Genomic DNA, 17874 nt, shown 5'->3' on the forward strand with positions numbered 1-17874 from the left:
GTATTCATACCGTTTAAATAAATAAATTGTTAGGAGACAAATATATATAAATATAATATAAGTATTTATTAAGATAGTTACACTATTGCATTAAGATGTTTTATCTGTAAAAATAGTATATATATAAATAAATAGTTATCATGGCCTACAGATCTTTTAGTATATTTACTTCTTTTTATTCAAAAAAGAATCTTTTAATATTAAGTTCGTCTTTACATTGTAATTATATATACAATATCAAAACGGATTAAAGTTCAATAAATAAATAAATATAATACGAAATACATAATGGAATAACAAAGTTAACGATATTATAGAAAGGAACGTTTGCGGATTCCGCGATTACACTTGGCAACACTGTTCGTGGTTATAACGAAAAAAAAAACATTGTCATGTTATGGGCGCGTAACAACCTGTAGTTCTATCTTTGATTATATTATTCACCACATATAGTTAGTTTATAGTGTCATCCCTGCTTCACTATCTTGTACGCGTGGGATCCATCTACTTTTTTTCTCTCTATTCAGAAAATATAAAATAACCTAAAAATTGAGTAAAACAACCGCATAGTATTAGGTGCCTACCATAGACAAAAAGTACATATTACATATTTTATCTATGGTATTTATTGTCTAGCATAAATTAAATATTCCTCAAGATACACTAGGACTGTTTTGATCAGTGGTGTAGAGGAACGCAAGCGTTTCTGAGCGTTTAAGAGCTCCCCGCTGCCATCTTTACGGGATCGTAGGAGGAGCTCTTTATCTATGCCGCTGACTCTAATTAGTGCTACGAGTTATAATTTTGTTTGTTTGATGGTGAACACAGGAGAATAATGTTAACGGCGACTCGGACACGAGCAAGCGAATCACAGAGCTCCATAACACGATCGCCAAACAGGTTAGACTGCCACACTAGGTACAGCCATACGTTCATGCATTGTGAACTCGCAAACGGTGATGTACTGTGATGGGGAGCTTTATAGCTGTATAGCAATTGTACCGTTGCGTTAAAAAAATGTACGAATAATATTGGCGCGAAATTAATGTTTTTTTTTTTTTTTTTTTATAAAAGAATCGAGCAAAGGCTGTGGAACAAATAACCACGTCTGTTTGTATTTTAAAATATATTTTAGCATTGAAAATATAAGATTATATTTTTTGCGTATTTGTATTTCGATTTTGTGGTTGGCTTGTATAATGCAAATCTGATACTAAAAAGTAAATTACATTTTATAACACAGCGATGTTTTTACAGAGAAAACGTGATGCAAATATGAAATAAGTATCAAAATAGATGATATTACTGTATTTGAAATATCAGCCAAAACATTTTTTAAAGTTCTAGATAATGGAAACTGTATAAGTTTAATTTACATAATTTAGAAATATTTAAACAACTCAACTGTTTAACTTACAAATGGTAATAGAATTCCCTTCCCATCACCGTACATTAAAAAACCGTACCACGAAAGCTTGCTCTTAAAATTATGTATCGGTTTTTACCCACTATTCGTCTATTTCAATGAGATGAGACGAAACGATACGAAATCCGCGGTAGGCGATCAGAAACAGGCCCCCGCCACTGAGGTCTGGCCATTGCACGATCGTGTCACCATCTATCGCATTTACATTGAATTATTTTTTTGTTTTCAAGTCAGTTTTGAGTAGGTGCAAGTGTCCTGTAACATATTGTACGAAATTATTTGTAGCTAATATTTTCCACCGACGCGAAGACAGGTAAAGGACTAGTTTTGTTGTTTGCTTTAAAATCATGTATATTATAAGACTGGCAACATTTGTATTTAAAAAGAATTAGCTATAGCATGACAACTTTATGTGCGGCACTCTTGCGGAATGATTGGCGTACGTACGGGCGAGCGTAATATCTATGATAAGCGTAAGCATGCGAGCTATTCGCGCTCTATACACGGCGTTCGTTTTATCTTACCGCCCGCGAGTTCGTTCGTTTTATCTTACGGTTGGAAGTGCCAAAAACTAAGTTGACAAGCTATATTTATGGTTTAACCACAATTTTTTTTGTAAAAGTTGACATTAAGTATAATATATTTTCTAATTTACACAATTTAAAGTGCTAGTAGTAATTTAATATCAAACTATTTTATATATATATATATATATATATATATATATATATATATATATATATATATATATATATATATATATATATATATATATATATAATGCCTACAATAAATAATTATAAGTTATTTATTAATTAGATAATGCTAGATCCTCTCCTGTCACATCGGTTGGTTGCTAGTGCATTATATTTAACCCTTCTTTGCATAATTTTTTTATTGGTGAAATAATAAAAAGTGATATAATTCATGTTCAAAATTAAAGGAAAAATGGTTAAAAAAATAAATTTCACAGCTATTTTTTTTTTCTGCAATGCACATTAAAAAGGTATCCAGACACGATCAACTTAAAGTGAACTTGGTCTTTTATATACGTTTTAGGCATTCAATGTTATGATGGAATATTCCATCATTATGCAAAGAAGGGTTAAAACTTATTTTAAATACACAATCGGAACGTAACGTGACCACGCGTCGAAACGTCTGCAATAAAGAAGCAGGTATGTAGGTATTGTTTACCTGTAAAGGCTTTTAAGGCGTTAAGTCCAGATTGTTTATTTAAAATATGTGTAAACAATGCAAAAGTTTAAAATTAACATAAAGCTTGGCTATATATTAACAATAAGCTATATTTATATAACTAGAATTTAAATATGAAAAAATATATGATGAAAATAAACAAATAAATATATACGAAAATATATGTTATATGACATACTATTTACTTCGTCATATATATTTTTTTTTATAATCACAAATATATCAACATGATAAAAAATAAAACTCTATTTTGAAATAACTTCCTTTTTGATTTTTCACACCAAATGTTTTATTATTATGCTTTTTTTTTTCAATATTTTTTTTTTTATGCAACTTAGAATGGCAAACAAGCTGACGGCCCACCTGATGGAAAGTGGTAACCGTCGCCTATAGACATGAGCAGCACCATGGACATAACAGAGTATACTGTTTCGCCCATGATACCCCCCATGCGTTGCCATTCCTGTTTGACAGTTTACTAAGTCTTAATACATGAATTTAATAATGTTCGTACTAGTATATTAGGTTTTATTGCAAATGTGTACTTATTATTTCACTTGTGAAGAGAGATACCCTCATAAAGAGTCGGGGAGCTTGTTGAATTCAGTCCCTCGATATGTTGATATATTTTTGATTTGATTAGCAAATAGATTAAAAGGCATGCTTACAATTGCATAACACATAACAACAGCATTCCAGCATTCATGCATTCATACACTAACACCCATGTTAATAGAGGAACATGCCACTGGCAAATTACCACTAATATTCAGGTCATTATGTAGCCTCACAGAGTCTCGTAGTATATATATACATATATGTATAAGAACATTTTTGTACTTGGCAATTAGTAAATAGTCTTAACATGTCTTTTTATCGAATTTTGATATTTATAAATAAGCTAAACAGCATGTCTCTAGCTCACTTCAAAAACTTTTCAAAAAAACTAAAGAACCTTTTTTGCTTTGTATAAATTCATCATTTCAACAATTTAAGAAATAGAAACTGAATTAAATGAAATAATTTAAAAAATAATTACGAAATGCTTTGTTAATTAATAAATAATAAAATAAAATATAAAAAAACTCCATTACTAATTCTTACTTCCCTAATGTTGACTGGGAAAGAAAGCTTTTAACATTACATCGGCCTTAGTACACATGTACTAAAAATTAATAAATAAATAAAATAAATAATTTTAGAATACGACGCGCATATGTATGTATTACAGGCTGTAATTTTCTCTTGTTTTGTCTTTGAGTAAAAAGTTCAGTTTCACTTATAGATGCTCCCTTAAAAATAGTGCATATCACTAATTAATTAATTTGAATTATTTTGTTTAATTCCGCTACCGTTAGTATGTGTGTGACTGCCAACACTCGGAGATTGATCGCCACTATTACTAGCAGAAGTTCCACAATCTTTCATATTAGCTACACGTATTTCACTTCTAAACGAGCTAAACGTACGTGAACAAAGTGGCTGTCGGAGATTTATAGCTAATATGGATGGTTTTGGAACTTTTGCTAGTAATAGTGGTCAATTTTCGAGAGTTGGCAGTCGCACAGATACTAACGGTAGCGGAATTTAACAAAATAATTGTAATCAAATAACCAGTTGTATGGACTTCCGCAAAATAACACCTAGTTCAGTAAAATACCTTCAATGACTAATTTATTGATTCCATTCCCTCATATATAATGATTTTATACCATAATCTTTTTATTTCGACTATTAATTATATTTTAAACGCCGTTCTTCTTTTCATTTAAGAGTTTCCTCTTGTCGGTGCAACTAATTCATGCATCTTCTTCCAGCCAACTCTATCCAAGGCCATATCCTTAATCTCCCTATACGACATGTCACCTAGTGTTTCTTTTATGCGCCGTTATTCTGATAAAAAGACGTACTAAGATCGATTTACTAATTTTGCCAACTATAAAAACAAATGGTAATCACATTATATCTTCACACTGCGTTCCAACAAACGTGGTTGTGTATCGTGCGTATAGTTACAGTATCTTTGGTCACACAGTCAGCAGAACTGAGCTCGTGGCAGCGGCGCGTCGCGGAGCTGAACAACAAGGTGTCGGACCTCGAGGAGCGGCTCGCGAAGGGCGAGAAGGAGCTGGTGAAGAAGCAGGAGGAATGTGCCAAGCTGCAGCGCGACCTCAGGGAGAACGTGGCACAGAAGGAAGATCAGGTGGGATCGTCGAACAGATTTCAAATCGGATTTATAAGATACGGAATTTTACGTGATTATTTAATTCCTGTCTCTTATAAACCATAAACTAATCTATTCTTATAATAAATCTGTAGAGAGGTCAATTCTGTACATGAAATATATTTCCAAAATAACTATCAGCGGGTGATTAGTGATCGATACTGATGCCAAAAATGCAATCAGTAAAGTTTTTGTCAGTCTGTCTGTATGTTCATTATACAAACAAAAACTACTCGACGGATTTTAACGAAACTTGGTACAATTATTCTTCATACTCCTGGGCAGGTTATAGTATACTTTTCATCACGCTACGATCAATAGGAGCAGAGCAGTGAAGGGAAATGTTAAAAATGTCCACCTGTGCGACGCCGGGACGGGCCGCTAGTACTGAATATAGTTTTATATCTAAATTTAGTTTAGGCTGAGCATTGATTGTCAGAACAAACGATTTAATAACTAAATCGTCATCATCATCATATCAGCCTTTAACTGTCCACTGCTGCACGGAAGCGTCTCCCGTAAGGAATGATTTGCCAGTAGTTGCCACTCTTGGCAGGCGATTTGGCAACCGCAAACAGATTTTTAGAGTGACGTGGCGGCCCATCCCTCTATCAATAAGCTAGCGACTAAGGACTAGTCGTCTCTTACGATACCTACAGGAAAGGAAGGGGTGGTCCATTCTATGCCGGTACCACATGGCCAACAACAAACTCAACAACAGCAACAAACGACAACAGCTAGTAATATTTTCTAATCAATTTAGTAAAGTTCTATCAGGAAGTGCAAACACTAAATTATAACTCCATTTATTTGCAGGAGGAGCGGATAGCGACCCTCGAGAAGCGGTATCTGAACGCGCAGCGCGAGTCCACCTCGCTGCACGACCTCAACGAGAAGCTGGAACAGGAGCTCCAACATAAGCAGGCACAGCTCAAGGTCAGCCGGTTATATGTGTCACCTGTATCAGTCTTTATGTTGTGTGAAAGTGCGAACTAACTCCGGTTTAAATCCACTAATGGTCATGGTAAACGGGATATTTTAAGAAGGTTTATAACAAGAAGGGCGAATAATTGTTTCTAATAAATGGAATGAGACATCCAACGTTGCTATCTCATTCTATCTCATGGACTCGCTACCGATGTCGATTCCATCGACGAATTCGCTTGCCACTTGTCTAGAGGGCCAGATGCTTGCTAGTAGTTTGTATTCATACAAGTTTATTATTTGTATAGTTAAACATTTTTGAAAATGGCAACAGCTGAGTTTCTTGCCCGTTATTCTTGGTTGAAATGACGTTCCTAGTGGGCTATAATAAAAAAATGACTTCAGAAATACTTAAATCTAAATTGACTTACATAAAAATATGTATTTCTTTCTTTCTTAGAATTATTTTGTTTAATTCCGCTACCATTAGTATTAATGCGACTGCCAACACTCGAAGATTGACTACTATTGTTATTAAAAGTTCTACAGTCTTCTTCATTAACCATCATACTCCGACCGCTATTAAGTACACACACGTTTTGTGACAATTTAATTTATATTGATCCTTAAAGTAAAAATTTCGCTACTATGTTAAACTTTAATTTTAGAAACGGGTTTAGAGGTATGGCACTTCAGAATCGACCTCAATACTAATAACATTAGAATCACTTACTACCAACTATTCGACATCATTCGCTGCGCAGTCATGACATTTCATATATACGCATTCTATCCAGCTCCAAGAGGAGAAGATCGCGGCCATCGAAGAGAAGTTGGAACTGTCCACGCAGAAGTTGGCGCAGATGTCCTCGCTGCCCGAGATGGAGGAGCAGCTCAGGGCCCGGATGGAAGCCCTGAACCAGGTTGGTACAATGGTAACTAATCTTTCATATTATTACACCGTAGGTCACGCTTACGCTTCCCCCATTCCCCATTCCCATGTCATCCAGTTTGGTGCCTGCTTAATTTGGAGGTCACTAACCAATCTCTCTGTGTGCTTGGGTTTTTTTAACGTGCAACGGCGAATAAGCTGACGGCCCGTCTAATGGAAAGTGGTATGTCGTGTATAGACATGAGCAGTGCTACGGAAATCACTGTGATGCCCACGGTACCCCTCGTGGATTGCCATTCCTGAAGGCTGACGTTTTTTGTTTGTATTAGTAACTTGATAGTTGTTTAAAAACCTCGGACGCAGCGGTACCCAATGTCGATTTAACAGTTTTACTGACGCCAATGAAAATTTTATTCGCCACCCATTATTAATGTTAATTTTTGCCTCTACGGCTCTGTCAAAACGGAATCCTTTGAACGGATGACCCGGATGATGCTTACACAGTAAGCATGGGTGTCGTGGTGCTGGTATGATTCCCAGACGCTTAATGTTCCTCCCAGCACTATCTAACTCTTTGTATGTTAAAAAATTTAAATACCAAACCACTCAACCGATTTTGTTAACATTTTTATTAAATATTTTCCAAATCGGCTTGTAAATTACGGAGTTCTGAGGTAACAAGTGTAAAAAAATATAGTTAATTCGATAAGCGCCTCCTTTTTTTGAAGTCGGTTGATTAAGTACAGTTGTAAGCCTCAGACCAACTATGCAGATTGGGTGTCCTCCTATTGTTGTTTGCCGTAGAATTCCTCTTAGAAATCCTATGCTTATCTAAACATAAGTAGTTTAAGTTGTAGTTGTTCTTAAATTTATGCTCATCGGAAAACTATTTTCCTCAGTAGTCATTTTTTATACAACTTAGAATGGCAAACAAGCTGACGGCCCACCTGATGGAAAGTGGTAACCGTCGCCTATAGACATGAGCAGTACCGTGGACATAACAGAGTATACTGTTACGCCCATAAAACCTCTTATGCGTTGCCATCCTTGATGATTAAGGTGTTATTCCTCTGTACCCTGTAAATTCATTGATATATCTCACCAAATATATTGTTTAATATGTACATTTGTATATTTATACATTATATCAGAAAAAATGTTTCCAATTCTAATTTAAAAAATCTACTTGATCTGGGAATTTTTTTATTTAATAGCTTGCAACACTGAAATTAATTATAAAAAATAATATATATTTTTTTTTATTAAAGGCAACCAGAGCCAACAAATTTTAACAATATCAAACCAAATATAAACTATTGAATTATTAAATTAAATTATTACACTTTTAAATAATAATATTGACCATTCTTTTTTTTTTGTATGTTATTAATTAAAGTGTGTTTGTTTTAATTAAAAAAATATATATACGTGTCAGCCAATTTGACGTTTGGCTGACTTTTTTTAATACAACTTAGAATGGCAAGCAAGCTGACGGTCCACTTGATGGAAAATGGTAACCGTCGCCTAGGACTCAGGTGTTATTCCTCTGTACCCAGTAAATTCACGCCATATTCTACCCTTCAAACCGATACACAGTCATGCAAATACAACTGCTTCACGGTTGAAACACGAATGGGATAGAGGTACAGAGCTAGAGAGACTAAAAGCAATGCAGAGATAAAATCATTAAACTTGTATAATTTTGCAATGTGAACGGTACGTAACGTGTGTCGAGCGAGCGAGCGAATGTGAGCGCAGTGGTGACGTTAGTGGTCGTCGGTGGCAGGCGCAGGAGCGGCACGGGTCGGCGGAGGACCGCATCCAGCGGCTCGAGGCCAGCGTGGAGGAGAAGAACGCCGAGCTCATGCGGCTCAACCAGCGCCTGCGCATGAACGAGGAGCACAACACGCGGCTCTCCGCCACCGTCGACAAGCTGCTCTCCGAGTCCAACGACAGGTATACACTGGCGCGTTTTGTTTTTTTTTAGTGGGTGAAAATGACATGGTTACTTCGCCTGCGGAATACATTGACGGGGTACAAGTAAGAGGTGATTGGTGAGGATGAAAAGGCAGGTCAGTTAGCCCATCGTGACAAATTCAACGATAAATTAGTCACGATAGTTTCCAGGGGGAACCGCGTGGAGGTCGACGTGGTCGTGAAAGTGAGTATATTGATAGCAATGGGGACTAATCTCCCCATAATTAAAAATCCCTTCCCCCACACTGGCGCTTTCAGATAGCCCATGTCACTGGGCGGAAATGGATTGTTAGTAATGGGGTGAAAGTGTGGATAGTTTATCTATTACAAACAAACATACAAAAAAATCAAATCTTTTCTGTATTTATTTTATTTTTATAGAATTTTGGGGACGTTCAAGTATTGCGTAACGTAATTTTTTTAAGATTAACCTTCACTCTTCCTTATGTAATGCGCCGTAAATTTTTCTGTAAATCCCCTTCCCTTATATAATTATTTTCTTAAATATATCCTGTAAAAATATCTTTTATTTACAATTTTCTTATATTTGTCACATGTAAAAGTTTGTAAAGATACTCTCCAGTTCCACTAGGAACCAATCAAACAGAGTAGTGCAGAATTTAATTACGTTTAACATTAAGTTATAAAATCATTGAAATAAAGTTTATTTTTTCATCTCATTTCTTTTGTTATATGAGAATGCTCTGGAGACAACAAAAAAAAAGAAATATAAAAATAAACCTTATTTTAAGGATCTTAAAAGTATATATTATTGTTATTCACGTTAACATAAATGACTTGTTAAATTCAGCCGGTTATGCAAAATTGACCAGCACTAATAACCTGTTAAACTCAGCCGGTTATACAAAATGATCAGCATAAATTACCTGTTAAACACAGCCGGTTATGCAAAATGAACAGCACTGATAACCTGTTAAACACAGCCGGTTATACAAAATGATCAGCACAAATGACATGTTAAACACAGACGGTTATGCAAAATGATCAGCACAAATGACATGTTAAACACAGCCGGTTATGCAAAATGATCAGCACAAATGACATGTTAAACACAGCCGGTTATGCAAAATGATCAGCATAAATGACATGTTAAACACAGCCGGTTATGCAAAATGAACAGCACTGATAACCTGTTCAACTCAGCCGGTTATACAAAATGATCAGCACAAATTACCTGTTAAACACAGCCGGTTATGCAAAATGATCAGTACAAATGACATGTTAAACACAGCCGGTTATGCAAAATGAACAGCACTGATAACCTGTTCAACTCAGCCGGTTATACAAAATGATCAGCACAAATTACCTGTTAAACACAGCCGGTTATGCAAAATTATCAGCACTGATAACCTGTTCAACTCAGCCGGTTATACAAAATGATCAGCACAAATTACATCTGAAACTCAGCCGGTTATGCAAAATTATCAGCACAAATGACTTGTTAAACTCAGCCGGTTATGCAAAATGAATACAGATTTTTTACTCCCCTGGTAATGAATGTTAAAACTATAAAAAAATAATATTATTTCAGATTACAAGTGCACCTAAAAGAGCGTATGCACGCGCTCGATGAGAAGAACGCACTAACGCAGGAGTTGGAGAAAACGAGGAAGTACGCCGACGAGCTCATGGTGGAGAAACAGGACATACTGAAAGAACTGGCCAAGTGGCGCATGGAGACTGAACAGGTATGTCACTGTTGATAACTTATTCATGTACAATATATATATATATCTGAGGCGTGCAGTCAGACCAACTTCCAGCAGCAGTATTTCTTAACCGATACGACATCATAACCTTCAAGAAAAGAGCATATTCCTTTTTAAAAGACCGGCAGCACACCTGCAATGCCGCTGGTGTTGTGGGTGATCATGAGCGGCGGTAGTCACTTACCATCAGGTGAGCCTAATGCTCGTTTGCCCCCTGCGCTGGGCACACGGGGCAAACGAGCATGCGGGCAACGGGAAGCGAATCCGTCGATGGAATCGTCATCGTTAACGAGTTCATGATACACAATGAGACGACAACGTCTGCTGTCTCATTCCGTCTCATGGACTCACTTACATTGACGATTCCATGAATGGATTTGTATCTGATGTCTGCAACCATATGCTTGTTGCAGCTGAAACGGCAGATGCTGGAGCAGGAGATCGCGTTCAACATACAGCAGACGGACGCGCTGACGCGGTCGCTGTCGCCCGCCGCGCTGCAGCCGCCGCCGCAGCCCGCCTTCCAGCCCAAGGTACTCGGCCGGCTCGCAGGCAACCTCATCTCACTAGTGCTCCCACATACACTTCACGTTCACGGTCATACTTACAATCCCATTCGAACATTCATTTTTTTTTATACTAATTAGAATGGCAATCAAGTTGACGGCCCACCTGATGGAAAGTCGTAACCGTCGCCTATACACATGAGCAGTACCATGGACATAACAGAGTATACTGTTTCGTCCATGATACCCCCCATGCGTTGCCATTTCTGAGGACTCGGGTGTTATTCCTCTGTACCCTGTAAATTCACGCCATATCCCATCCTTCAAACCGAAACACAGCCATACAATGACAACTACTTCACGGTAGAAACACGAATTGGACAGAGGTACACAAGCAATCGACTTTTGTACAAATATAATAAAAAAAAGTTTCAGCCATTTATTTTATAGCATTTTAATACGTGATTCTTAAGATTGATATAAGTTTCTTTTTTTTTTTATTTATGGACCGATTGAAATAAAACAAAAGTTAAATGTTAAACGGAACAAACTGCAACGCATTAATGAAAGCCGTTTCAGAGATCACAAACGTACAGACAAACAGAGAAAAATTCTAAAAATCGTTATTTTGGTTTCTATTGCGTTGATAAAGCCTCCCTGTAGTAGTTTTTCTTATATATCTTCCATGTACAGACGGCGACCAGTTACTATTTTATTATATGTATCGATTACTATTATTTGTTACATTCCAGTTGGACGGTTCGTGGGAGAAGCTGCAGCAGGCGCACGCTATGGCTAACGTACAACAACCGTTCGATGTGTCCAGTGACGCTGAGGTCAGTTTTCTTTTATACAACTTAGAATGGCAAATAAGCTGACGGCCCACCCGATGGAAAGTGGTAACCGTCGCCTATAGACATGAGCAGTACCATGGACATAACAGAGTATACTGTTTCGCCCATGATACCCCTCATGCGTTGCCATTCCTGAGGACTCAGGTGTTGTTCTTCTGTACCCAATAAATTCATGCCATATCCCACCCTTCAAACCGAAACACACCCATGCAAATACAAGTGCTTCACGGTAGAAAGTATTGTCAGATTTGTTTCCTTCTACATACCACTACCATTATTGTACAGTTTTTTTTTAATGGATGATAATGGAATGGAAGTCCCGCCTGCACTATCGGTATACACCGGCGGGGCACCAGTGAGGGATGATAGGTGAGGAGGAAGCAGGTCAGTTAGCCCACCGTGACAAATTCAACAATGAACCAATCACGATGGTTTCCAGGGGAAACCGAATAACCGAACCGATACTACAACATAACCTTCAAGAAAAGAGTATATTCCTTTTTAAAAGGCCGGCAGCACACCTGCAATACCGTTGGTGTTGTGGGTGACCATGGGCGGCGGTAGTCACTTACCATCAGGTGAGCCGCAAGCTCGTTTGCCCCCTGCGTTGTAAAAAAAACCGCGAGGGAGGCAACCTGATAGGGTAAATTGCTAGCAATAGGGTTGCTAATCCCCATTACTAACAATCCCTTCCCCCTATTTTAATGCAGTTTCAAAGGAACTATCTCCTGTGAATGCTCAGGCTGTCGAATGAGCTCCCTGCCTAGGTTTCCCTTAGAGACTACAGCATGAGGTTCTTCAAAAAAGGTATGTTAAGGTTGCTTCATGGTCAGCAACGTGCACACACTAGTGTTACAGGCGTTCGTAGGCTACGGTGACCGTTTACCATCAGACTGGCTGTATGCTTGCTTGCTATCTTTGTGGTATAAAAGAACTTACCATCTGTTATTTGTTTACTAGAACGACGAGTCGGAAGGCGGTGTGGAGGGCGGGCACACGGATGCCGCCGCGCTGGCGCTGATGCTGCAGGAGCAGCTCGACGCCATCAACACGGAGATCAGGCTCATACAGGAGGAGAAGCAGAGCACCGAGGCCAGGGCCGAGGAGCTCGAGTCCAGGGTACGACTACTTTGTCATTGTAAACAGAGATAGAGGTGTAAAGTCTTTTTGTAAAGTCCCCCCCCCCTACTAATTTATAACCCATTCAGTATTGTATAGTTAACCCTTCTTTGCATAGTGGTGGAAATTTCCATCATAACATTGAATGCCCAAAAATTATATAAAAGAACAAGTTCACTCTAAGTTGACCGTGTCTGGATACCTTTTTAATGTCCATTGCAGAAAAAAAAACAAAGCTGTTAAATTTATTTTTTTTAACCTTTTTTCTTTTAATTATTTTGAACATGAATTATGTCACCTTGATTTATTTCTCTAATAAAAAAATCATGCAAAGAAGGGTTATTGGTAATTTAGAACGTATTATGACTAACTTTGATTACGTTTATAGCTTTTGTATATAAATTATATATAAATATGTAATACGTAAACTAATACTAGTTGTTGCCTCTGACTTTGCCTGTACAAATATATCCATGGAAATCTAAGATATACACTACTAAAATAGTGTATTCTGTGGATGAAAAGATTTAGTATTTTTTTATTAGATTACTAATTTGCCCTCTCTCTGAGTTAGCTTATGGTAGCGGGAACTAATCTTGCTAGCGCGCCGACGTCACGGACCGCCACAGTACATTCTCAGTAGATCTATACTAGCGTACTTGAAATGTGTCGCGTCTATTGCATTGCTGTTCTATTATTATGAGAGTCTAATTAAATTACTTGTTCCAAATTAAATTATATATAAAAAAAATTAAAAACCGTAATTTTACGGTTAGCTAAATTTAATTTTTACTTTAACAATATGTGATCACATGGATTGTGTTTTATTTTCTGGATACAAGCATTAAAAATAGTTTAATACCGGTTTTTAGATATATTCGTTATAAAAGTGTAAATCGGTTTCATGCTTGACCGGTTTTTTACATTTCCATCGGGTAATGTTTGTATTGTGGCGGTTGCGCGGTTGAGGTCGGCGCGCTGGGCGCGGACGTCGCGGACGTCGCGGGTGTCGCGTGGGGCGGCGGTAGTGAGGGTGGGTGCGGTGTGGCAGGTGGGCAGCTACGAGCACATGAACGTGGTGTCGCGGCGCGGCGAGTCGCCGCCGCTGGCCGCGTCGCCGTCGCGCGCGCACGCGCACCTGCACCCGCACCAGCACGCGCACGCGCACCTCGCGCCCCACCACAAGTACCACACGGTGAGTCGCCCGCCCGCCACACACGCGCGCGCACACACACACACACGAACATACAACAGGTACTTTCCAAATTTAAATTGCTGTATTTCCATGTAAATTACAATTAACATCTACACAGTGGCAGTGTGTCCAGCCAAGTTAACCCGTGGAGCGATCGGTTCTAGGCTAGCTGGCTACACCCACTGCATCACCGATTTTTGACATGATCAAATTTTGATTATAGGTTATGAGTTTAAATAAATAGGTTTATTACCTACATAAATCTAATGAAACGCTACAAATTTGTGTTATGCAACAGACGTTGTTGCATTAGCGCACGGTTACATTTTTATTCGGTACAGCGTATGATGCATGCTTGAGGGATTAAAGAAACAGGAACCGGCGATGCAGCAGCCGAGTGTATTACACGAACCATTTCGAACTACTTTTGACTCCACCACAAATCGAAAGCTATTTAACCAACATAAATACATAAAATTTCACATAGTTATTGAAGGCTCTTAGCTTGTCTAAAATCTTTAATATTATAAATGTTGTTCAAATATGTTTTAATATATTAACGTTTAAAAATCGGCATTTTTATCACCTTCCAGACCTAGAAACTTGATATTTGACATCAAAGTACACTATTAGGTTTATAAAAAGGAAAAAATCTAAAAAATAAAAATTATTGATAAGAAGTATCAAAAAAGAAATAACAAAGATAAGTCTGAAAATAGGTGAATATAAATGTAAAATTTTGTTTCTTATATTGTGTCTTACAGTTAAAACTGTGTAGGTTATTAGGTTTTATACCTGCTGAATTCACCCTGATGCTATATTGCTAAGTCCGGATGCTATATCCAAGTTAAATCAAGTCCCCGACTTGTCCAAATTAGAAATAAACTTAAACACATTTCACGCTAATATTTCGATGGTACTAAAAATATGTAGCCACCTATATAGATCTCGAATTCTTTTTTCGACGGAATCGAAATGACGCATACTTGTAATATTGAACTTGGCTCTTATTTTCACATTTATGTTTTTAATGACATTGACAAAAACAGTAAAGTGCAGTACAAGCATACAAGCATGTGCGCCCTGACCGATCCGAATCTGTTACATAGTTAACGCATGCGCGTCAGTGTTGCCATAACACCCGTGTCACGTTACACAGAAACTAGTTGACACACACCTTTCATATATGTATAAAATTTGACACAAACTTGTAAATATATATTAGTATACTTGAAAGAACGGTACGTACTCCTGTTCTCGTTGGAGCGATGCTAAGGTATTTTTCGTGTTTTTTTTTTTATAAAATAACTACTTATTATATTTGTGATATTGCTTAATAAATACATAAATAAATATACACTCTACCAATATTTAGCGATATATGTATATATTGTTGTCTATATCAACCGAAGTCGACGCGTGTTGGAAGTGGATCGGACGGATTTACGCACTTTTTATTCAAAAATAAAATGAACTACATTTGAAGTATATATACGTACGAATATCTACCGAAAGCCGACCGCGTCCATTAGAAAAAAATAAATACAAAAATGCGCAATCCGCGCGTGTATCCATTTTTTCCGCTGAATGCGCGCGTATTCAATTGCTTTCAGCGAAATCACTGTGATTGAATTGTGAAAATTACATAGGTATTTATATTTCATGACAATATTAAATTACATTTACCACATTATAAAATACTCTCCGACACACGCCGACTCTTTCTGTTGTATGTAAATCGCATATTATAATAAATTTCTCAACGCATCCACCATTGTAATATTATCTCTCCAATATCGTCATAGTCGTAGAATACTGACGGATCTGACAAGTATTACATATAAAGATCCGTCAGTATTCTACGACTATGACGATATATCCTTTTATATGTAAATTAAATACACTAAAGATTTTACCAGCAAATAAAACCGGTTATGCATTATTACCGTAATTAACCGGTTAACATAACCGAACAAACCTGTTCATATTCATAATATATATAGAAAATAAATATGATATATTTAAAGCTATTAATATTGTAAAAACTGTTGTTTAATAAATATTATGTTTATAATAAGAGATATGTTTATTAAAAGTTTATTTCCAGAGGGAGACTTTGTACAAAAGTCGATTGCTTGTGTACCTCTGTCCTATTAGTGTTTCAACCGTGAAGCAGTTGTGTTTGCATGGCTGTGTTTCGGTTTGAAGGGTGGGCATATGGCTGTGAATTTACTGGGTACAGAGGAATAACACCTGAGTCCTCAGGAATGGCAACGCATGGGGGGTATCATGGGCGAAACAGTGTACTCTGTTATGTCCACGGTACTGCTCATGTCTATAGGCGACGGTTACCACTTTCCATCAGGTGGGCCGTCAGCTTGTTTGCCATTCTAAGTTGTATAAAAAAACATGTAATGAAATTGTATTTTTTTTATATGTACAATATTTTATACAGTTATATACTTACATAATTTTATGCTACTATTCCTATGTACGAGTGTGACCTATATTTACATTATTTACCGGTAATATGTACCGGTTAATTTACCGATAATATCACGAATAATATACCGGTTTATAAACGGTACTGGTGGACAAGCAGGCGCCCGCGTCGATGTCGCCGGCGCACGCGCACTACCGCGCGCCGCCCGCGTCCGAGAGCCTGCCCGCAAGCCAGGTCCGTCCCCAGTTTGTCCGCGTCTCTGTACGCCGACAGCTTGTGGCTTGAGCCGTGCTAGCTTGCCGTGCGTTACCTACGCTTACACCGCAACACGCTGTATGTCTAATGCAAAATCCGGCATACCATAGTCACAGCTGTAGTCAGCGAGAGAATTTTGTTGATCGTATAGTTGCAGGGGTGGTTGACTTGACCAGATCCAAGATCTACTGTTTACTAGCGATACCCAATGCGATCTACCAATTACATACTTTTTTTTTATACCAGAGGGAGACTGTACAAAAGTCGTTTGCTTGGGTACCTCTGTCCGATTCGTGTTTCAACCGTGAAGCAGTTGTGTTTGCGTGGCTGTGTTTCGGTTTGAAGGGTGAGATATGGCGTGAATTTACTGGGTACAGAGTAAAAACACCTGAGTCCTGAGGAATAGCAACACATGGGGGGTATCATGGGCGAAACAGTATACTCTGTTATGTCCATGGTACTGCTCATGTCTATAGGCGACGGTTACCACTTTCCACAGGTGGGCCATTAGCTTGTTTGCCATTCTAAGTTGTATAAAAAAAAAGGAATATTTATTGGTAATAACATTCTTAAAACTAATGTTAGTAAATTTACATACACAATACACACACACACACACACACACATATACACGTACACACACACATAATATATTAAATAGTATACAGATAATCACCGCTGTACAATTCCATTGGAAATTGCGCAGCAGTGATTAAAGTACACACAGTCCTGCTCGCTATCATACTCAGGATCCTGTTGGCGCTGGCACGTACTCTACGTACGTATTATATTTTTTAGCCTTGCCACGATCGACTGGACTAATAGTCGTAATCGATCGATCGGTCGATCGACCGGTTGGCCACCCCTGCTATAGTATTATTAGGAGCCACTAACGTTACCTCATGTTTTCAAAGCCCGTAGGTAGAGTTTCTAATGTGAGATGCATAATACTTCTAAAAGCTAAGCATGTGATATGTATGACATCATACATATATATGTTGCAGTCTCTTAACCAGTCAAAAGCACTGTTGACTAGCAAAATCAAGTTGGTCAAAAGTCGTTTTGACTAAAAATTATTGGTTATTAGTACTAGTGTCCGACCGAAACAGGT

The 17874-nt window shown here is 37.7% G+C and overlaps 1 protein-coding gene across 8 annotated transcripts in view; it reads left to right on the forward strand.

Moving 5' to 3' along the window:
- The window catches only part of LOC113509793 (liprin-alpha-1), a 200475-nt gene that overhangs the window by 160956 nt on the left and 21645 nt on the right, over positions 1-17874 (forward strand). For 2 of the 8 annotated variants that reach the window (XM_052898871.1, XM_052898873.1), the window contains exons 6-16: positions 829-900; positions 4680-4847; positions 5685-5804; positions 6590-6727; positions 8471-8640; positions 10214-10370; positions 10805-10924; positions 11650-11733; positions 12712-12870; positions 13922-14065; positions 16668-16742. In XM_052898871.1, the coding sequence (XP_052754831.1) occupies positions 829-900; positions 4680-4847; positions 5685-5804; positions 6590-6727; positions 8471-8640; positions 10214-10370; positions 10805-10924; positions 11650-11733; positions 12712-12870; positions 13922-14065; positions 16668-16742 (1407 nt within the window). The remainder of the gene's footprint in view (positions 1-828; positions 901-4679; positions 4848-5684; positions 5805-6589; positions 6728-8470; positions 8641-10213; positions 10371-10804; positions 10925-11649; positions 11734-12711; positions 12871-13921; positions 14066-16667; positions 16743-17874) is intronic. The other 6 variants (XM_052898872.1, XM_052898878.1, XM_052898875.1 and 3 more) reach the window with 4 other exon arrangements.

Source organism: Galleria mellonella, unplaced genomic scaffold (genome assembly GCF_026898425.1).
Source record: "Galleria mellonella isolate WM207_F2 unplaced genomic scaffold, CSIRO_AGI_GalMel_v1 utg54, whole genome shotgun sequence".
NCBI classification, from domain to species: domain Eukaryota; kingdom Metazoa; phylum Arthropoda; class Insecta; order Lepidoptera; family Pyralidae; genus Galleria; species Galleria mellonella.